General features: G+C 34.3%; 3 protein-coding genes across 7 annotated transcripts; 1 reads left to right on the forward strand and 2 right to left on the reverse strand.

The window, feature by feature from the left end:
- Nucleotides 1–6721: 6721 nt before the first annotated feature.
- LOC132299573 (uncharacterized) lies at nucleotides 6722–10665 on the forward strand. 3 transcript variants are annotated; one of them, XR_009480146.1, is made up of 5 exons: nucleotides 6722–7477; nucleotides 7559–7636; nucleotides 7747–8044; nucleotides 8140–8288; nucleotides 10399–10665. XR_009480146.1 is itself a non-coding variant. In XM_059796288.1 (5 exons), the coding sequence occupies exons 2-5, from the start codon at nucleotides 7912–7914 to the stop codon at nucleotides 10474–10476; spliced, it is 330 nt and encodes a 109-aa protein (XP_059652271.1). In that variant the 5' UTR covers nucleotides 6778–7477; nucleotides 7559–7911; the 3' UTR covers nucleotides 10477–10665. The 3 variants fall into 3 exon arrangements, 2 of the variants coding, with proteins under 2 accessions (XP_059652271.1, XP_059652270.1); XM_059796288.1 differs by having other exon boundaries at nucleotides 6778–7477; nucleotides 7559–7976; nucleotides 8007–8044; XM_059796287.1 differs by having other exon boundaries at nucleotides 6793–7477; nucleotides 7559–8044.
- A 1065-nt stretch (nucleotides 10666–11730) lies between these two features.
- On the reverse strand, nucleotides 11731–19682 carry LOC132299574 (uncharacterized). 3 transcript variants are annotated; one of them, XM_059796290.1, is made up of 4 exons: nucleotides 19579–19682; nucleotides 18194–19106; nucleotides 16886–16944; nucleotides 11731–12236 (listed from the first exon to the last, which is right to left on the reverse strand). In XM_059796290.1, the coding sequence occupies exons 2-3, from the start codon at nucleotides 18732–18734 to the stop codon at nucleotides 16922–16924; spliced, it is 564 nt and encodes a 187-aa protein (XP_059652273.1). In that variant the 5' UTR covers nucleotides 18735–19106; nucleotides 19579–19682; the 3' UTR covers nucleotides 11731–12236; nucleotides 16886–16921. The 3 variants fall into 3 exon arrangements, with proteins under 3 accessions (XP_059652273.1, XP_059652274.1, XP_059652275.1); XM_059796291.1 differs by having other exon boundaries at nucleotides 19543–19682; XM_059796292.1 differs by lacking the exon at nucleotides 19579–19682 and adding an exon at nucleotides 19519–19574.
- A 1932-nt stretch (nucleotides 19683–21614) lies between these two features.
- LOC132299575 (3'-5' exonuclease-like) lies at nucleotides 21615–22422 on the reverse strand. Its single transcript, XM_059796293.1, has one exon. The coding sequence runs from the start codon at nucleotides 22370–22372 to the stop codon at nucleotides 21764–21766; it is 609 nt and encodes a 202-aa protein (XP_059652276.1). The 5' UTR covers nucleotides 22373–22422; the 3' UTR covers nucleotides 21615–21763.
- Nucleotides 22423–23173: the final 751 nt, after the last annotated feature.

The following is a 23173-nucleotide window of genomic DNA, read 5'->3' on the forward strand; positions in this document are numbered from 1 at the left end:
TAATCAAAAGTATGGGCGTTTCTATCAATCTAACCTAGTCTATACCATCTTCTTCTAGGCCCAAGTGGACGGGCAAAGCAAAGAAGAAGGATGATAATAGGACTAGACTAGCACAAAACATCGGTATTCAAAAAGGTTAAAGGGAATAAGGCAGTGTATGTTGAGGGCGAAGAAAACTGTTTCTTTTGTCGCTAACTAAAACACTAAAGGACGAACTGTTTAAGCAATGACGTGGCATAGGAAAATATATATTTAATCATTGAGCCATGTTATGTGGTTGCGTCTATTAATTCCTGATGGATAAATTCTGGAGCCACTAAACATGTTTGCAATTTATTGTAAGGATTTCAGGAATCCAGAAGCCTTGATGATATGGATATATATTTATCTTTTGACCTGATGCCAAGGTTGTAGTTAAGTCAGTGGGAGTATTACATCTGAAATTAGAGAGTATGAGGATATTAGTATTAGAGAACTATCTTTATGCACAGAAGTGAAACGCAATTTCATTCTTATTTCACTTTTGGTTTATAAAAACTGTGTTGTTATTTTGTAAAACTGGTTTTATAAAATTAAATAGATATGCTATTGCTTCTGGTACATTGAAAGATGGTTAATATACTATGATCACAAACTCTTAAGATTTGCACGATGTAAAAACTAATGTTGCATCTTCTAGATTGAATGTTAAGAGAAAAATTGTTATTCCTGACTTATTGTATTTTTAATGTTTATTTTTGGGTTGTTATCAATCAAAATAAGATTCAAAGATTGGTCAAAGAAGGTTAATTACCTAGTGAGGCAGGGGAGCCTAAACCAAACTTGTGAACCCTGTTTTGAAGGATAGATAACTCTTAGGGCTTAATCAGCCAGATGAAATAGACATAAAGGACAATTGGAGTCGGTACACACTGACACGTGTGGTCTTATGAACATCCAAGCAAGATTACTCACGTTTTGGCCAAGTTTATCTGATGCAACACAAGTCTTAAACTCTTGGTATTTTCTGAGAAGGTTAAGACTGATGTGGAACACATATTAGGTAAACTTATCAAGACACTTCGATCTGATCGAGGATATGAGTATTTCTTGGGATAATGCAAAGACTATATGGTCAATGAGGGTATTATGTACCAGTTTTCCGCAATTGACGCTAAATGTATTTAGGTGTCAAATAGGAATAACAAAATTCCACTTAACATAGTTAGATCTATGATCAGCTATGCTACATTATCTCTTTCATTTAAGAGTTTAGCGTTAATGACATCGATGCGCATTATGAACTGCATTCCATCTTAGTCTGTCTCAAGGATACCGTTGAGCTGTGTTTTTTACTAAATATTAGTTTGAATCATATGCACATATGAGGTAGTCTTGCACATGTGCGCTTGATATGGACAAGTAAGTTGGAAGCAGATCATAGGCATGCTAGATTTGATAGCTACTCTAAATGTCACTAGGATGGATTATTTTATGATCTCAAAGATAAAAGTTGATTGTTTTCACTCACTGTTTATCTATAGGGGAATCATATTATGAATCACATACCTAGTAACATAATGTTAGAGAATATGGTATGAGTACCAGATGTACCACATGTGAACACACTTATTATAGAGATTGAGAATAATATATGAATTCTCTATTGATGCGTCAGCATCATCTAGTACACAGATTCCTGCATCGGTACATTAATGTAGTGGGAGGATTATCATCCAACCGATAGAATCATGTTTTTAGGTGAGACCATTATGGACATCCCTGTTAAACATGAGTTGGACCCAGTAAGCTACACGGAAGCGTGAACCGATATGGATACAGATCGTTTTGGCAAGTTACTATGAAATCAGAGTTAGAATCTATGTATTCTAATAAATTCTGGGATCTTATAGAACTTTCTAGTAGGGTGATTCCTATGGAAGGCAAGTTAATCTACAAAAAGATACCAGAAGATTTCTTAGTGAATAAATCATGAGTGTACAAGGGAATGTCATTATTTTTCTAATTCTATATATATTGATGACATCCTACTCATTTAGAATGATGTGGAAGTTTTGTCATCAATAAAGAGGTAGTTGTTCAATTACTTTTAAATGAAGGATTTTCAGGATGTAAGCTAGATTCCTAAGATCAAGCTTTTGCAAGATCGGGTTAAAACGAAAATAGGCTTATCTTAATAATCCTACATTGATAAAGTTTTAACCAGGTTTGGTATGCATAACTCAAAGAATGAGTTCTTGCTTTATTGATATGGATAGCTCTCTCTAGTAAGTAGTTTTTCAAGACTATCAAAGGAGATTGAGCAAATGAGACTGGAACAATATGTTTCGGCATATGAGAGTCTCATATATGCCATGGTCTATACCAAACAGGACATCCGCTACATAGTAGGGATAGTCAGTAGAGATCAGTCCAATACTGGACTTGACAACTGGTTTATTGTGAAAAATATCATTAAGTACCTAAGGAGAACCAATGATATCATATTCATTTATGGATGTGATGATATGGTCCTAGTCAGGTATGCTAGTTCTGATTTTCAATCAGAAGTAGATACTATGAGGTTCATGACTTAGTGTATGTTCACTTAATGGAAGGGAGATCAGTTGGTAGATTGTTAAGCAGATTTCAACTGCTGACTCAAACCTGTAGGTGGAAGATAGTGCAGCCTTAAAGGCGGCAAAGGAAGCCTATTAGTTTGATCTCACTGATTTAGAGGTTGTGGAGTATACTAGCCTGCCTATTGAGCTATGTTGTGACAATAGTGCAGAAGTAGTCCAAACCAATGACCCAAGGTTCCATAGAGGAACAAGATACACTGAGAGGAAGTATCATGTTCTACATGATGTTGTCCGGCAAGAAAATGCACTTATAGTTAGAACATTGCATTGGAACACAACTTTGTTGATCCATTATCAAAGGTGTCATTGATCAATAATTTTGATCATCATCTGGATAACATTGGAGTTATGTGCAATTTGAATTGGCTATGAGGGCAAGTGGGAGCTGTTGGGATTTATATGCCCTGGCATAGCAAATTCCTATCTGGATTATAGTGACATATGTTCTTGACATATCTGAAATATTTATGATTTATATAATTGGTGAATTCAATGTATTATGTTTCGATTCACTATGAAATTGATAGTGTCCATGTAATTACAAGAAATATTTATATATATGTATGTGATGGCAATCAATGCATGATATATAAATAGTAATTATAAATTGTTCATAGTCGGTAATTATAGATGGACTCATAATTAATTAAGACTTGAACTGGATCCGCATTAGGTTGACATATATTGCGAGAGCCGTCGTATGCAATTACTCCCTATCACCGTCATGGCATTTGACTCTTAAGCATGAGAAAAGTATAGACTCTTTTATTAATTAATAATTACTTTAATTTGTTCGGCGGATTCTTCGGGATCCTTAGACCGACACTTTGGGTAGTTATGTAATTAATAGTTAGAGGGTTATATTTTCAACATTTGCATCATTGCTACTTGTATTTATTTTGTATTGATTATGGTTGATCACAAAGTAAATTCGAAGGCCTTCGTATGTTTTTAGACAAAATGATTTATTATATATTTATTTATTTAAATTATTATTTTTGTCAAACAAATGTTTTATTGTGATCGAGCCAGAAATAATCAGAGGTACCAAAATAGATATATTAATTAAGTAGTCGGATTGATGGCTTTATTTATCCGATAACTAATTATGCATAGAGGGGTCAAAATGCAATATTGACTTAGAGGTTATTTATTATTTAATTGGAGTTCAATTAAATTTCTTTTAGTGGAGTAGAAATTAATTTATGAATTAATTGAATTGGGTTCATGGACCGGGCCAATTATTAATTCATTGTAGCCAATAAAATAATAGGCCCAATGGATTCTCACTCATAGCCCAACTTGATATTGGAATCATATTAGATTTGAGACATATGAATTAGAGATGGAGAATGATTTGTTGTTTCCTTTTCTTTATTTTTATGTTGCCTATAAATATACATGGTCTATCTATATTTTAGGTTGTGATTTTTGGTAGAAGGAAAAAGGAATATATATTTTCTCTCTCTAGAAAATTAGGGTTTATGTTCTCATCTAATGGAGGCTCCCACAAGCCTAGTTTTCCAAGGTCATTCATGGAGGTTTATGAGTGATTCCTAAAGGCAAAACAATTACCAAGAAGATGGAGATCCATGGAAAAGGTGTCTAGCAAAAGGGATCTACAATAAGTGAGAACATTCACTTTAGAGGAGAGATCTAAGGTTTACTCAAACCTTGATGTAAGTATTCAATCTTTTAATTGAATGATAGATCATATTTTATTTTTGCATAAAACTTATCTCTATGTGATGAATCAAGATCTGTGAAAGAAAATCCCTCGAAAAGTTTTAAAACTTGCACGTGTCACAACAATCACACCACCCACCATCACCACTACCCCTCATCTCTCTTCTCCATTGATGTCGCTGCCCATCATCACCATCACCTATTCTCTCTCTCTTCTCCAACTCATCCATGGCCGTATGTGTATATGTATAGGGAGTATTTTGCTCTTTTGCCTTATAATAATGGCTATAATTAACTGTTATTTAAGTTTGTTCAATAATCAAGAATTGTTATTACTGATATCATAACATCTTCACTGACTTATAGCAGTCCTACTTCATCGACAGTGTCTTTCTTGCTTTGCATTATTCAATGAACATCAGCATGAAAGGTTGAATCTCCTTGCTCTGAAAGAAACTTGTTTCTACAATGTTGATGATCGAAATGGAAATCTCAATCTTTAACTCAATTTATGGAAAAAAAAAATGAAAAATTTCCTCATATCAAAACTTCAAGTATGAACCACTGAATAATCATCAGAAAATATGCAGCAATGGGTTACGAGAAAATAAATATAATAAGACAAGGATATATGTTTCTCCAGTACTTTTATAAACTCTACAAATCTCCAGAATCAAAATTTTGTATGTGTTCTCTGTGAAAAATCCCAAAACCTTATGGTAAATCACAATAACACTCATGCGTCTTGTCCTAAAATTTCCAAAAGAAAGGAAACAATACCATGTGTATATTTCCAAGTCCTAAAACGTTATGATATATACACGCAAATGTAAACTTTAATTATTCGTGCAAATCATTAATCACAAAGCAAACATGAATCCCGAATCTTAGAACTTTATTATTCTTACATACCTATAATGCATAAATAAATAGTTAGATATAAATACCTCGATCTGTAATTGCAAATATCATAGATATTAAGATATACGTCGAGATCCTTTCTGTGGAACGAACAACGTGATAAATTGCTAGTCAAAGTGTGGAAACTGATTTATCTCTCTTGACCTTTTGCACACATAAACATTATACGTATTATTTCATTAGCATACATAACTGATGGGAATATGCACTTTTATAAAGGCAGAGAAATGACCAATTTTCCTTTTAGTAACTTTAATTCTACTTTCCATCAAAATAAGGAATAAATAGGAAAACATTTATCTAATAATTAATTATCATAAAGGTAATTTATAAGTTGACCAAATAATATAATTTTAATTCGATATCTATTTACTTAACCACTAATTAATGAAAATATATCACATGTCCAAATCATGTGGGCCACACAATTAATAAATAATCTTACAGCGAGAACACACAAGTGTGCATGTGTGTGAGAGAGAGTGTGTGTGTGTACCATGAAGTCAATTTGGAAAATGAAAATAGATGCCGACTAGAAATTTGATCATGTGGGCGATGACAGCCTTGTTGGCTGCGACGTTCTGCGGATTGAAGAAGAAAAAAATAAAATAAAAATATGAGGGCATTATTGATATTTCACATCCAAGAATTTTATATTTTTTATAATAAATTAATTATTAAGGGCAAATTAGTAATTGTATCACACTTTGCTGGTCGGAAAATTGTCTCTGATGGCTTTAAAGGAGGTATTTTGCTTGCTTTAATTAGTTGAAGGGAGCAACTTGCTTTCAAAAATAGTTCAGGGAGACATTTTGCAACAATTGTATAGTTTAAGGGTTTTTTTTTTTTTACTCTTTTACTTAGCAAACCGCTTGAATGAATGTAAATAAGTTGTTGAAATTAACACGCATTGAATTTACTTCACTCCATTAAGATATATAATATTTTTCAAAATTCAAATAAATTATTTAATACCTTTTTGAAGTGCTTATTACTCTTGTCATGGAAATTTTCTTAATAGCATTACTCATTATGTAAAAATATTAGTTTTGAATAACATCTCTTTTAATCTTAGAGTGAAAAGGTTGAGTGTGAGTGGTAATTAATTGTGTAAATAATTTTTAAAAAAAATTTCAAAATAACCTACACCAACTAGACACTTCACCAATCGAATGTATGTTATTCAATATTGTTCAAAAATAAAAACCATTGATTTTTGGTATCAATTACTGTGACAAATGTAAAGATTAACGGTTAAGAAAAAAACAATTGAACATTGTTTGTCGATTTCTCGGAAAAAAAAAAAAAAAAAATTCAATTGGTTTTTACCTTGTAAGAAAAAGTTTAAGCAATTTGTCATTCTTGCCAAGTCCGATGGGACCCACAACCTGGTGGAATCGTGAGCTGCCGTGGATACATTGTAGTAACAAACAATGTTGTTTGTTGAAAATCGTCTCCGGACACCCTCTCACTGGAGGGTGTCCATTGCTGACATGGCATAGGTGACATAGCAGGTATGTACATATAGTATTTACCACGTATGTAAATAATAGTACCCTATGTATCTGTACAGACTTTTCCTGCCCAAAGAACATTGTCTTCCACTTCTTCGCTGCCCACCGCCGCGCCGACCTCCGCTACACCATCCTCACAACCTTCCCTTACCTCACCTTCTGCCTCTATCACTTCGACACCAACCTCGTCCAAGGCAAGATCTCCGGCTCCATCCACCGTCTTCTCAGCCTTTTCCGACGGGGAAGAGTCTTTTTACGGCGAACCCACAGAAGAGGAAGAACTCTTCTCAATCTCCGGCGCGGTTGCGTCAGGCACATCGGCTGTCTTTTCGATGGACTGGCGACCCAATTTCTCTCTCTTCTTGGACTTTTCGCCGTTGGCCAAGTGTTCCTCGAAGGCCTCAATCGCTTAGTGGATGAGCTCACGGTTCGGCGACGAGTCCCACTGGAACCAGTAGCTCGTGTAGCAGTCGAAACAACTACAATCGAAGACCGGAGGCTTGTGGGCGTCGGATTTCTTGGTTGATTTCTTCTTCTTGTCGTCGGCGCCGATCGAAGACGGGTTTGAGGCGGACATCATCATTGACCTAGTAATTATGTAGGCCAGGACTTCCCGGTCCTCCAGAGAGAGAATCGAAGCTAGAGCGAGAATCGTAGTGGGGAGGAGCTTCAACACAGAGAAGCATTTCTGTTTGCCGCCGAGTGAGAGGGCACGAATGAAGAAGATGGAGATAGGTATACTTTACCTTTGTTTCTCATCTTCATGATTTTCTTGTGATGAATGAAGGGAATAGTTGCTAATTTGTGGTGGTGCAGTGGTGTTGCCGGCGGTTGCGATGGTGGTGGAGGAGGACTGGTGGTGAGGATGGTTTTGGTATATTATATTCGTATATGGTAAGTATGTATATTGTTTGTAGTATTCGTACATGGTAAAAAAAAGTAAGGTTTCAAAGTTACTGCTGGCACTTCGTCATAGCTGACAAGGCAATGACATGGCGAAGTAGGCTGACGTGACTTCATCCCAGCCGTTGCATCTGCCATGAACACCCTCCAATGAGAGGTGCCATGGAGAGGATTACTGCCCTCGTTCGTTGGCATATACTGAAGAAGCGAAACAGGTGAGGGATCTATTGAGACGGATATTGTTGTTCCATCGACTCAGATCGAAAATGGCATTGAGGCAAATCATGTCCTTTCACAGAACACTCGAAAAACCTTCCAATTTGGTTCCTGGGTTCGCAAGTTTTTCTTCCAAACCCAATCCGTTCGCAAGTTTTTCTTCCAAACCCAATCCTTACATAGGTAATTTATTCCCTTAGGGCTTATATATATATATGGGTTTTTTTTTTGGTGATTCTGATGAAACTCTCAAGAGGGTTTGTTTGATACTGTTACAGTGAAAGTTGGAATACCAGAATTTTTGAATGGAGTGGGAAAAGGGGTCGAAACCTATGTTGAAAAGCTCGAAACTGAGATTGGTGACTTCCAGAAGCTGCTTTTCTCACGCACTCTCAAGCTCAAGAAGTTGGGCATCCCATGTAAACATGTAATCAATTTTCTATCTTTTGATCTTATGAATCAATTTTTATTTCTTTTTCTATCTATTTCTTAATGGGTTTAAAAAAAATTCAATAAATTTAAGCAAATAGCAGTTTAGGGAAAATTTGATTTCAGTTGATATAGTGTCATATTTGATATTATGGGTTTGTGTTGATTTGAGTCCTAATGGTTGCTATTTTGGTGGTGTTATTTGGAGCTTATTGAATTTCTATAGCTCCACCATATTGCCTTTTAAGCTGGATATTGCAATTCAATGTAGTTAAGAAGAATTTTATTGTCTTGTTTTGTTCATGTTGTGCATTGATACTTCAACTGGAGTCACTTTGAAAATTGATTCGGTGGTGGAATTTTTAAAATGGATTTGAGACATGGTGTAAAAATTATGGTTATATTTGGATTTAAAATATTTGTGTTGGTGGATTAAAGAAGATTTAATTTAATTTTTTATTTTAAGTATTTCTTAAGCGAGGCTGGCGGATGGTTAGATGTTTAACTAGTTAACCTTTCAAAATGACTTGTGAAGTTGTAGAAAGAAATAAGATCATTTGATTGTCAAGAATATTTCTATTTGCTAGGAGAAGGATTTATATTGATAGAGTAGAATTCATCTTTTAATTGCTATTGAATTGTGATTATATTCACTAAATGATTTTTATCCCTTTCAGTCTGTTGGTTGTGAAGTAGTTGCTTGCATCTACATCTAAAAATGACTCTTTTTTTATGACTAAAAGATGAAAGGAACTATAATATGGCAAAATCTGATATCATATAGCGAAATACACTCTCTAAGATTTTGATGCAATTCTTGGTAAAAAAATGAAAAAAGAAAAGAAAAGAAAAGAAAAGAAAAGATTTTGATGCAATTCAATTGCTCTAGCTTATAAGAAGGTTAACATGAAATATTCTCACGTGCTCCATAACTTAGATATTGGTTGTCACAGAAATATCAAGTTATATGTTGAGTTATGCCATGTCCCATGGTTGCCTTAATGTATTCAGAGCTGAAATGGTCCTGTAGGATGTAATCTTGGTACTGTTGTTGTTAATTCCATTCAAATTCAAGTTTTGAAAATGTTGCTGTTAGTAGTTCCGGTGCTTGCTTTTAGAGGGAGCTCAATTCACACTGACCATATGGTTTCTCTGTAATACTTCCACTTAAGATCTGTTCTATTGCATATGTTGAGAGGTTGGCAGTTAGGATACTCTAATTACTTTGATAGATTTGGGATCCTTCATGGTGTCCTAACATGGGGCTTGGAGACCAATTCATTCATGTTATCCTTAATATAAGCTTTCAGATGACATGGGTCTTCCGAGAAGCTGTTTCTTTGCCAAAACATTACAGTACACTTTTATAAGTGTGATGAAATTCAGAAAATGTGGCAACTTCAGTGCCCAGGACCGACCCAGCATGAATCTTATTTCCGACCTCTTGTAGTCTCCCAAGAGTGAAAAAGACAGAGATGCCGATACAAAGCCAAGCTGGTGATTGACATCCTGGATTATGGTCGCCTGCTTTAGCGGGCAATCTTTTGCAAAGCCTTTAGTAGTGATTAGTAAGTCATGTGAATAGCGTCTTTCTAGATAAGAGAGTCTTATCTCTTTCCCATCTTCTTGGAAAAAAAGAGGTTATGTTGATGAATTGCAACTTAAAGATGTGATGACAAATAATCTTGACACTGTTCAAAATGTATAGGATGAGATGTAAAAGCCGAAGTAACCCTTGCTTCCGTAATATTGAAAGGGTCAAATCCAGCTGCCTTTGTCTTACAAGTCGTTCTATTCAATCGGAAATGTTCCATCCTGTGTTTCGGTTCTTAGATTTTTGTTCTCTTGATAATTGAAAAAGTTCATTTTTTTGCTTCTAGATTTATTGGCCTACTTTTGGTGCACTCATATTGTTTCTTGTTCATGATCATAGCATGTGTTTTGAAGGGTTATTGGAGGTTATATTATATATTTGCTTCTTGTGAGAAGTTGCTTATGAGTAGGACTGGGGAGTTTAGTTAGAGATCACGTAAAGCTATTATTATGTTGCAGGGACATTCTTTTTTCTGAAGAATGAATTGTAACATCTGATTTTTTTGCTTTTGCAGAGGAAACTGATACTGAAATATGCTCACAAGTATAGGCTGGGGCTTTGGAGACCTCGAGCGCAGCCTGTGGAATCTTAAACGGCCACTGGACTAACACTAATGTTATAATATTGGGCTGCTGCAAAATGTGACTAATGAAACCTCTCTATAAATTATCCTTTTTTGTGTTATCTCTATAAATTATCCTTTTTTGTGTTATCTTTACAATCCCATTGACAAGATTTCATGGATGAGATTGAAATATCTAATGCATGATTTTTTATTTTTTATTTTTTCTTAATGCCGTTTTCGATCCTTTAGATAAGTTTAGGAACCGTTTTGTTTTGTGTTGATAGTCAACACCCTCATCAACACCTCACTTCACCTCACTTGGGATGTTTTTGTTGCCAAATTGATGAAAGATAAATGGCAAAAAACTTGTTTCATAGTTTTGGTGCATTTACTTGTGAAAAAGTCTAAATATGTAAGTGCAATATTCATTTTCGGAGATATTTTTTTTTTGAGAGAAAGCTAATAAATTGTAATTACAATACTTTTTAACTATAAAGATGAGTAAGAGTAAAACATTGGTAGATGGAAAATAATTGCAATACTTTATAACAAAAAAGATGAGTAGGAGTAAAACATTGGTAGATCCAAAATAAAGTTTTCTTAAAAATACTAATATTTAACTACATTAAGATCATTCTTGCACTAGTAATTCCGAGTTATCTTAATTTTCGTGTGAAATTTTATCTCAACTAAATTCTCTAATATTTTAAAATACTCTACAAAACCCTCAAACATCCTGGGATAAGAAATGATTGGGTGTTTTTGGTGGCTTCCTTCCAATAGAATATAATAACATCACTCTTTTAGAATTTTTCACATTCCTTTTAATCTCTATACAACTACGGAAAATTTTGCATGTCTTTTGCGTGGCGCTTGTCAGAAAACCCTTCCATGTGACGAGGTAATCCCCCATTTGACGAGGTACTCCTTTTGCATGTCTCCCTTATGAGTCGTCTCTCTGCAATCTCTATCACACCAACACTCATCTACTGCATACTCCTCTATGGCAATTGCAAGTTTCATCCATTTTTTCATTTCAATTTCAATGGATTGTATTTCGCCGAATTTCCATTTAGTTTCAGAACTTTTCTTCCTTGCAGTATTTGTAAGATAGTCCAGTGATTTTATTTTTCGCCTCAAGTTGTTCTTCAATTAGTACCGTAATTGCTTTACACTCTATAAAATATTGAGCTTCAATTTGCTTCTACCATTGATTCCTTCAAATAGAAGTCCTTCTCATACAAAGTAGCATGAAAATATAAAGATTCCAGACAAGGAATATAATATAAACAAGAAGAGACTCATATATTAGCAAAAGTCCTTACTCTAAATTTTTGTTTTAAAAAAAAAAAACCCTCTAATATAGTTTTGATCACAAAAACTGTTTGTGGCTAATCCTCAACAGAAGCATTAACAAAGATTACCCCACACATGGGATTTAAAATGCATACAAACTTCAAGTGACACCCTAAAAACCTCCACTACAGAAAATTTAGGTTACATCAAATTAATTCATTCCTCATCCTGCAAATTGGTTACTTCCTCTTAGGTCCAAATCTACATGTTGTGTGTAACTGCAGAAAGCCCAGAGAGAAAACTCGACTTTACTGGAAGCAAATTAATCGAAAAAGGAATGACGAACATCATATTGCATACTTGAGAAACCCAGAACTAGGTCCACTGCTTGTACTTGCAGTTGTGGATGGGTTGTTGAAGTATACAACTTGAATACCACCACACGCTGTTGACTGGAAATCTGTTGAGTGAAGGATTTTTAAAGCACATTCCTGCAATAATGAACATATTTTGAGAATCGAGTGTGTAAAAATACTACTGGGTGCTATGCCCTAAACAAGAAAACAATATGAAAAATAATTTATATTTTGTAGCTTTCATTTCCTTCCAAATTTTTAGACCATGCCAAACTCTTCATAACTCGAGACCCCTTGTTACCCTCGCCTCCAAGATACAGTGTTATTACCTGCAACTATGGACTTATCTGGGCATTATTGCAATGCATCCCACACGTTGTGAGAAATTAATTATTTTGTTTGATTAAAACTTTTGAGACATTAACCACAAGGGGTTGGCTCAAGTGGGTAAGAACTTGGCCCTGGTGCCTCAATAAGCATCAGGTCTAAGGTTCGAATCCTCTTGGGTGTAAACAATTCCTTGAGGGTGTGTGTGTGAGTAATCAACTAGGAAAAAAAAAAAAAAAATTTGAGACATTAAGTTTTGATCAACTATAACTTACGAGAACTTAATATAAAACTAGATGCGAAGAAGGGGCTGTGAGTGAGAATGTGATCATTGTTTTTGTCTTGGCTTATATATGAATGCACATTCTGAATCAGATGTTTAGCATACCACAATGTCCTGCCTAATGGTGAATAGTTATCATCTATAACAAGAGTTTTGTAAGGCAGGAAAGAGAATCATTCAGAATCACCATAACTAGAAAATAATACAGACTTCAAAATCAAAATGCTCTCAAAAAGTTTTAATCAAGGCAGAAAATGAAAAGGACATATGAGAAGGAATCAAATTCGAAAATAGCTGATGAAACAAATGGCGAAGTAATGCAGACAATTATTGTGGAATTCAATTTATCTTTTTTAATTATTAACGTGAAATATTTCTACGTTGTACCAAATGTTAATCATATGATCAAAGTGGATCTCAAATTCTCTTAATGGGATTTGTGATCAATTTATCACTTTTGTTGTACAATGATGATTTGACTATTCATCCTGTACATTCTAATCTGTTTTCAAGAAATAAATAATGAAGACTCAAAATTGGCAGAGTGCTGTTTTAAACCTCATTAATCTCTTTTGCCATTTCCAGACTATTTTTTTCATCCCTCCTAGTAACTATGACCTGAAAATTTGGAAGTACCTTATGGACTCTTCTATGGCTATGTAGGATGTAGATTGGGGAGTATGAATTTGACCACACATAATCAGATCCACTAACAACAATTGAAGATTAAACATTATAGCAATGAAAATAAATTAATTTGCAGCTAGACCCCACAGGATAGGCAGTTGGTTGTTCATTTAATGATCAATCTAATTAGATAAATAAATATCATAAATATGGTCACTGCATTCCTTAGTCTCGTAGCTCACTCTTTCTTTATCATATCTTCTCTAATCTGTTCTAAGAGGGCAGGGATCCACCTCTCACCATATAAAAAAGACCAACAACTGAGATGAAAAACAGTGAGTTACAAGGGTAAATAATGCAGTGACAGTTTTTGCTCTAAGCTTTCTAACTTAGCTAGTAAGTAACACTTCTACTTTTAGATGTCATTGTTAACAATGCTTGGGCTCTCCTCATATGGTGAGAGGGGGATCCCAGCCAAAAACCTAGAACAGATTAGAGAAGATATGAATAAGAAAGAGTGAGGTACGAGAGTAAGGAATCTAGTGAGAGTTTTTCTGTTAGCTTTCTATCTTAGCTAGTAAGGAACAGTTCTACTAGAACACGTGTAGAGGGAGAGAGAGAGAGACGCTTATACGAAGTCAGAATTTTGTTCATCGGTTTCCAAGTCACATCCCCTCATATGTCTTGTATAATGCCCATTGGGTATCATAAGAAACCAAATTTCACATATGTAACGAAAAGCAAAATTTCAACATATATCTGGAATAGACAAAGCATATTTATCAATTACATTAATAACATCTATGAAGCATGGACACTCGCTATTTTCTTAAGTGGAGCACCACATCGAGTACTAAAATCCTCCAACACACGTGGAAACATATCAAACGCTATGAATGTGACTATTTATTTTCCTTCCAAAATAAAATAATTTTTTTTACACATGGCCAAAACAAGTTTAGCATGCAATGAACACTTTTTAGGATAGGAAAAGAATATGGGTGTAAAAGGAAAGATGCGGTAAGAAAATAGAGCAAGTGTATGCGTAAAAGATTATATACAGTATATATTAAGCTTCATCTTTTGAGTCATGCAACTGTCAATATCACAATGATAACAAAATTGTATATTTGTTATCATATAAAATACAAATGGATATAAAAAGTACACATATCTTTATATTGCCATGTCATCAATGTGTTTGTATCCAACGTTTTTAGAATTTGTCATGCCGGCATATAGGTGCCATACGATCTCTACATATGGCATCCATTTTCCATGCTGCTTAGACTCATCTATTCAAGGATTAAGCTCTGATTTGTGAACATGGACCACAATCTTTAGTATCGACATGGACACAAACCGTTCAACAAAACAAAACCACGACACAGACAATTTAAAGGCACAAGTTTCTCATATGCAGAAAATTGAGAAGCAAAAGCAGCCTCCTCCCGAGACCATGTCAACAAGTGGTGGGACTGTGTCAACAATTTTATGGCTTAGCAGTCATAAAATTTAAGTGATTAGGAGAATAATTCCAACATAGAATTTACTTAACACAAACAAGTTTTGAGAAAGGGTAATTTACACAAACCTCCCTTATGGTTTGCCATAATTACAGGGACCTCCTCTCCTGTTTTGGAAATTACTTGGACCTCTCCTAATTTTGAAAATATCCTACACGGACCTCCTTTATGTGTGACGGACCGTTAAATACACTAACGGACCTGTCTAAATTACTAAAATACCTTTACGTTGGCATCTGAAATTACTAAACTACCAATAAGCTTTTTACATATGTGTGACGTCGTATATACATATTTTTTCTTTTTAATTAATGTACTTTCCTAAAAGACGAAAAACATGTTTCTGTCATCGCCAGCGTCTTTTGATTCACCTCTGCGAGCTTGAGCTTGTCCCTGTTATCGCCAGTGGTCTTTTGATTCACCTTGTCGCCAATTGTCGTCGCTGCTAGATCAATCCCCCGATGAAGATGATCTGCTGAACCAAACCCAACCCTCTTGTTGCCACAAATTTCATTGAGGATGATCTCTGCACAATTCGCTTCTGATCTTGATAAAGCCACTCAGAATCAATTGGCAAGAGGTCAACAATTACGTGAATTGCTCAAACAATTCCAATCAGCCCCTCTCGCGACCATCGCAAGATCACCGATCTCACCGCTGCACGAGTGTCCTCAACCACACCCATCAAATTTGAGATTGATTTATATATATATATACACATGCATATATATATATATATAGCAAATGAAGATAGATAATCCATAAATGGACAGAACCACAAAGATTTTAAGTGGATTTTTCATTAACATTGTTTAAGTGGATCTTTCGTGAAATTGGGTTTATTTAGGGTTGGATTGCATTTCCGACCACTTCGCTGGACTGAAATCAACTGATCATGGCACGTTTGAACTTCTTTCTTGTTGCCTCGAGTTCGCCGTGTTCTGGGTCTCCCCATGAATAACTGCTGCCAGTTTAATGGTTCAGTGAGTCAGTTTCTTTCTTCTCTTTTTCTGTTTTGGTGGTAGGGTCTCCCCATGAATAACTGCTGCCATATCATCATCAATGGATGCCCCATGAATAACTGCTGCCGACTGAACTTTTTCAATTGGATCTCATGGTGAGGGAAACGAAAGAATGTCTTAAATAAGTTGAAGATCATGGTGCTAGCTGATATATATATATATATATATATATATATATATATATATATATATCAATTGGTAAGGACAAGGGTATTATGGGAATTTTAGTAAAATTTGTACGCCGTCAGCAATTTATGTTGTTGACTGGTGTTGACTTTAACAAAAGAGAGATTCATGTAGAATATTTTCATTTTTAGGGGAGGTCCAAGTAAATTCCGAAACAGGAGGGGAGGTCCATGTAATTATGGCAAACCATAGGGGAGGTTTGTGTAAATTATCCTTTGAGAAATGACACATGATAGTTAGTATATTTATGCCAAATCCATTGTAGCAGAAGTAAAGAAAGGTTATAACAAAAATGGATATGCCTATAAGAACTTATATATGTGTATATAAAGAATATATGCCTAGAAGAAGAAAAGATATAGTGGCATGACCAAGTTGTATATTCTAAAAAGACAAATTTAATCCCCCGAGTTTTGGTAAGGAAATTTGGATTCAAGGAAGAAATTTGACATGATGTCAGATGTGCCCCAGATATATGTGAAAACAACTGGTCAAGTTAAAATTTGAAAGTGCAGAACCAATGCCAATAAGAAATGTTAGTTTATTGATATGCTTTAGAATAGAAGCAATGGTAAAGGAAGGATGGTCTTGGTCTTACAGTATCAGCTCAAACAAAAAAATATCTTCCATTTTTTGTTTTTGAATGGATGAGATAAGATTTAAACCCCAACGCTAACTTTTGAAAAATAAAGAATCAGTTCTCCCTTCTATTCAGACAATAACTGGTGCACTTCTCATCATCAACACCTAATAAACAGCTGCAATATTATATATTGAAAGAAAAGTACGAGTCAAAGTTGTACAGATATGTACTTGGTGCAATTTGATGAAGGAACACATCGACTGGCGTCATATGTGAGAACCCAAAAGACCTGAAAGTCAACAATAAACAAACACATCACACTATCTTATAAGCACGAGTCTGCACAACAAATACTACTAAATGAACAAATAAGAAAGAAACAAATTTTACAAATGCAAAATTCCTTGCATATCACTTGTAGTTTGCATAAATATTTCAATTACTCCTTGTATTATAAAGTACATCAAACCTCTCATCATTTGCTTAAGTATTTCACAACACCCCGGAGGAGAAAAGGATAAACTACATTTCTGTCAAATTTCTTTCTTTCCCGATGAACTACTCTTTTACTGCTCATGTCATTTACATCTTCAGATACATTTCCTCCCAGACAGTGAGGTGGGCAGTTTGAACATTAACAAGGTCAGGTAAGCAAAGTAGTTCTTAATATATACATACAGATGGCAATTGTGCAATTTTGTTTTAATCATTTTTTTCTTTGGCTCAAACACAGTTAAGTAGTTTTAGTTTATCAGGTAATAAGGTCAGATGAAAAGATAGGGTGTTTACACAGGCGGACACAGAGGGGGGCTTGGGTGGGCTTGAGCCCCCCAAAAAAAAAATTTTTTTTAGTATTGTATTTTCAGCCTAATTTTTTTTTTTTTTAAATTTTTTTTAATAGTAGTATTAGCCCCCCTTTTTAACCCATTCAAAAAAAATTTGCTTATGAAATTGTGTAATTAAATTTATGTTCAATACTAGCCCCCCATTGACAATTCCTGGATTCGCCCTTGGGTGTTTATCCAACCCGAGCAAGCTATGAGAAGTTCCTTGTGCTTTATTTAAGATGGATACACAAACTGAACCATAGGGGTTTGTATGACTAATTCCCCTGCTAATAACAAGAAAAGCAAGGTGCTCCAACTACTCTCCACATAAGAGGTAATAGGATAAGAAATATGTGTAGAAGCAAGAAAATCTTCCTTTGTAACTAATAATGAAAAAATTAATTTCTCAGGATATCTGTCAGCTATTTATAACGATTCTGGTTCCTTATGATGAAAAAGTAACAGGAAAATAGTAGTAATATAACAAAGATAACAAGCAAAAGAGCCATAAATTCCAAATCAGAATCTACTATCAGCCAAACTGACTTATAGGTGCATTATATTTACGTGCCATGGCTTCGATTGCTGTTCAAGCACTGAAGAAAAACTTGGTAAAAATACATAAATCACTTATTTCATATGTTAATTCCACTAAAGAAATTTTGTTGCAAGGGGGAAAAATGGCTTTCATGTTCTAAAAAAAATTATTACCTTGAAAGATTATCACAAAGCAGAAGAGAAAGGTGACAATCATTGCAAACAGATTACTATTAAATGACATTGGCTTCTCTGCTTTCATTTTCTTCAAGGCCTTCATCCGTTCAATCCTTTTGCGCTTTAACAAGGCAAGCTCAGAGATTTCTCTGACCAACTTCAAATCAGCTGCATCCAGTGCTGGACCTCTGGGCGGGCGGGGTGGTTTGGGAGGCTTTTTGGAGCTCATCTTATTCCGCTTCTCCTTCAATTTCTTCCCCACAGAACCCGTCAGATCTTGTCCATACTTGTCCGATAATATTTGCATATTTGCAACAGTAACATCACCAGAATTTAAAAGCTTGTTGTATGAAGCCAAACCATCTCCACCCCCTGTGGTTCCATCTAATCCCAAAAGGCCACTCCAAACCCTACCCAACAGTTTCTTTGCATGCTCATCACTTGAACTCAGGTCTTTACTTCCATCTTCGTCACTTGTAGTCCCACCACTTTCTAAATCAACATCAAGATCACTTCCTTTCGAATCTACACGATCCATCACATGCTCAATATCTCTGCTCTTACCCTTTAATCCTCTCAATATCAACAAAAATAAAAATTTCTACCCAGTATAAGCAAAACCCAAAAACCCTTTCAGCTAACCCATCACATTGATCAAATGAAAATGCTGTTTTTTCAAACAATTGTGGTCAGAAACCATCAAACACAATAAATAAACCACCTTTCTATCACTCCTGAGTCATAATTGAATCCAAGAGGACTTCAACTTTTCATCACACAAACTTACCCTAAACAGTAAAAGGGCATTACCTTCTCATTATTATGAATTCGAAAAAGCTAACTTTTACCTCCACTTTCTTCAAATTTCAAAATACATATACATTGAGGTATTTGAGCTCCCAAAAGTATCCTGCTTTCAAAGATTAAAAATAAAAATTAGTACTATATAAAAATACAAACTGAAACAATATCCAAATTCTGAATGATTTTACAACCCTCTAACACAGAGAACCAAGGTTCAATTTTAACAATCCACATATTAAAAGAGAGAGAGAAAAAAAAACATAAAATAGAACCACCAATGAGGGATCAACATTACAAACTAAAATTATTGTGGCTACTGCAATTATTTGTTGTGTAAAATTCAGACTTTAAAAAGTCAGAGCATAAAAATCCCAGAATGAAAAAAAAGAAGAAGCAAATCATTGAGAGAAAAATGCGCACAATATAAAGTCGATCAGAAAATTAGCTTAGAAAGCAATAGATATTGGTAATGAAATCATCAATATATATCTACACACACACACACACACAAAATTTACCAAATTCACGTAAATTGGTAATACCCAGATGAGAGTTGTTAGCCATCGAAATGAATATACCTGCTTGATCGTTTCCAATTGGAGAGAGAGAGAGAGAGAGAGAGAGAAGGGGACGGCGATGAATGTCCTGAATAGAGTTCTAAATTCTATAGTCCGGAAGAAACGACGCCGTACTGAGGAGAACTCTTTAAATCTTTGTCTTTTTTTGTTTAAATTTTGCTTGATGCCTTTGGTTTTTTCAGTTGTCTTTTTTAAATAAATTGTCTTGTTCTAGATGTGTGACATATGTCATGGAATAGTGCAACTTGAACTTACACGTGTAAATCAAGAGTCAAGATTAATGTATTTAATTTATATAATTCATGAATTAATAATTCTTTTTTGGATAATTAATTAATAATTCAGATGAATCTAAAAATAATAAGATAAGACTCGATTTGGATCAGACTTGTACTTAAACACAATTAATTTATTTCCTTTTGAAGTAATTTATTTTTAGTTTGGATTTAGAATTCAGTTCAAACTTCTTCATAAATATACATTTTGGATGAGATAATACATCTCATATATTTGTACGGTACTTTACACGTCAAAAACAGGATAAAAATTTATGGAAGTACGTTCTAAGAATAATCTGAGTAAAGCTTCTATTAATTACATAAACCTATTTTACAATTCGATAAGTTATAATATTTTAAGTCACATCATTTTAAAAGCAAATTCAAAAATTGTTAATGGGTAACATTTTAAGTCACATCATTCTCATTTTTGTAAATTGATGGTACTAAAAGGCACGTTCTTACTTCTGATATCACTGTGACTCACTTCTACACTTATTTTGTGTTACATAAGTTATATCCAAAAAAATGTAATCTAAATTTTGGCATCACTTGGAATAAGGGTAAATTGGACTTTATGGAGGCTCCCTTTAATTAGATGAAACTTAAAAGGTAAAAAGCGCAAGAAAGAAAATGTAATGAAAGGAATGCAATATATATATATATATATATATATATATAATTGTTTTGTTAATAGTAAAACGTGAAGTAAAACAAAGTTATGAAAGGGAAATGAATATTTTATCAGTATTATACTTCATCAGAATGAAAATTTAAAAAAAAAAAAGAAATTATGAGAAATTATCAAGAACTCAAAAAAATTAAGGAATCAATTATTTATATATTTTTTTATAGAAAAACTTTATGAAAAAATTGAGTGATTATAGAAAGTAATTTTCCGGTAAAAAAATTCATTTCCCTTATTTTCTTGAAAAAATAATGTAAAGGACAAGATTTGCTATCCGTGTTCCTATTTACCGCTGATGTGGTTCAATTCTAAATGCAAAAATAATTGGTAATTACAAAATCAGAATCACCTACTCAAATCTTGGCCTAATGTAAATACCATTTGTAAGCGAGACACAGAAACTTTAATGCATCCAATTAATACGTAATTCCAAACAAACACTAATGACTTGATCATCAACAGTAATATATATCTTAGACAAAAAATTTTAACATACAATTGGAGATGTTCTTAGTTTTTCAAGCTCCATTTAATAATTCTGGTGACTCAATCTTCATTGCATTTTAAATTGCTCCTAGTAATTATTATAGGCACTTGCCATGAGCCATTTTTAGAGTTTCAAGTGCCAATTATTAATTCTAAGTCTCTTCATTATATTTCTTGAATTCTGGATACTTACTCTATAGGGTCATAGCTATTTCGTATCTTCCTTAATAATAATAGGAAGTAATATATAAATAAATATTTTTTTTTATTAACTATAGTTTTTTTTCCTTATTTCTTGTGATAACTTAATTTAAATTTTAACATTTTTTTATTATATTTGTTAAATAATTAACAAAATTTTACGTGCCCCCGGCCTTACATTAGCTCTGTCACTGAACATGCATATGTTATCACCGTGCTAAATGGTAGCTAGCCAAAATTCTTTAGAATAATTTTTATTTTACGAGAACTGAATATAAAAAATTTGCCTCGTTAATAATTTCTCACAATTATTTTCTGAAAACTCATTTCGAAAAATTCCTCTCTCAAATTAGCATGGAAACAAATATTCAGCCAAACATACATATAAAAACTTCAAATTCAAGTACCATAATATTCATATTATATAAACTTTAATGCAGCCCATTAGTACATAACTCAAAACACACACTAACGATCACCGATCACAAACAGTAAATTTCACGCACGAAACAGAGATATTAATTAAAGCCAATTAATTTTCCATGAGCAGCTTGTAACCAATCCTATAAGAAGCGTAAGCATCAATGCAAGCATATTCAACCTGGTTCTCATTAAGAACCCTAGCCTCCCAGTTACTCATGGTAACATGCCTAGGCTTCCTCATGTTCAGCCCCACCACTTCCAACGCCAGATCCTTCAGCCCGGGACGGCGGAACCTCCCCGGCCAACGCCTCATTGCCGCCACACGAATGTCCTCACTCTTGCTGCACTCCAGCCCATACTCATTCTTCAGCTTCGCTATGTCGTCACCAACCTCAATCCCCACGAAAGTGAAGTTAGAGTCCGCCATGAAACTCTTGAGGGACTGAGGGATTTCGTCCACGTAGAAGAGTTGGACGATCAAGCACTTGTCATCTATGCAGAGTTGCAATGTTGCTGATTTGTTGCTCATCGATCGGATGGGGTGGGGCCGCCATTCGATGTCTAGGCCTACCACCGTGGGCTTGTTGGCATATATGGAGAGAATTTCACGTACCCATTCGTCCGCGGTGGCCGCTTTGTCGGTGACGGTGGTGGCTATGGCTTTTCCGGCGAAGTTGACGGAGTATTTGGAGGTGGATGGGTTGTAGGTTATATTCATGGCTCTTCTTTTCTTCTTGATGAACTACTTGCTTGAGCTACTTGTGTTTTTTAGGTTAACAAAATGATGGTACTTATAAAGATTTAATTAATTAACTTTGGAATCTACTTTTGCTTTATTCCTAGAAGATAACTATCCTTGATTAGTCGATTGCAAAAAACTCACCTAAAGAATATTTTTGACAAAAAAACTTAATTTCCTCAACTATTCTAAGGGGTGTTTTAATTGATGTCCGTTTAAGTGATTGTTTCAGAAAATTTTTTGGACAAAATTATCCCTTAACTGATTATTCTTTAGACAATTTATTTATTTATTTTCTCTTTCTGTCAAACAACGCATATGAAGAAGCAAAGAAAAATTCCCCAAAAAAACAAAAAATGGAAAGCTAATAAAATCATATTTAAGCTATGTATAATTAATGAAATAAAATTGAGTACAACCGCATAGGAGAGAGAAAATCCACCATAGCGTTGGAATGGAAGATGAAAAAATTAAGCAGCTTAAGAACTCCTTCAGTGTCCTTGATTTTTAACAGCCATTATAACAGTTAATTATTTTAAGAAAAATAATTAATAATTTGTCATGTTTCCTTAGTCCAATTTCTTTCTTTCTTTTTTTTATTTTATTTTTAATTGAATTATGCTACTCAACGTAAGTAGACTAAATTTGGCAATTAAAAAGCAACATAATTTCTTTTTCAAATCTGAATTTTTTTAATTTTTTTTTACTTATTTCGAGAACACGAAATACCCTAAAGTAACTTTTTGAGACGGAATTATTGTATTTGATGTATTAAAGTTA

This window comes from Cornus florida, unplaced genomic scaffold (genome assembly GCF_030987335.1).
Source record: "Cornus florida cultivar Cherokee Brave unplaced genomic scaffold, ASM3098733v1 CherokeeBrave_3.0.0_Hap2_Chr03, whole genome shotgun sequence".
Taxonomy (NCBI): Eukaryota; Viridiplantae; Streptophyta; class Magnoliopsida; order Cornales; family Cornaceae; genus Cornus; species Cornus florida.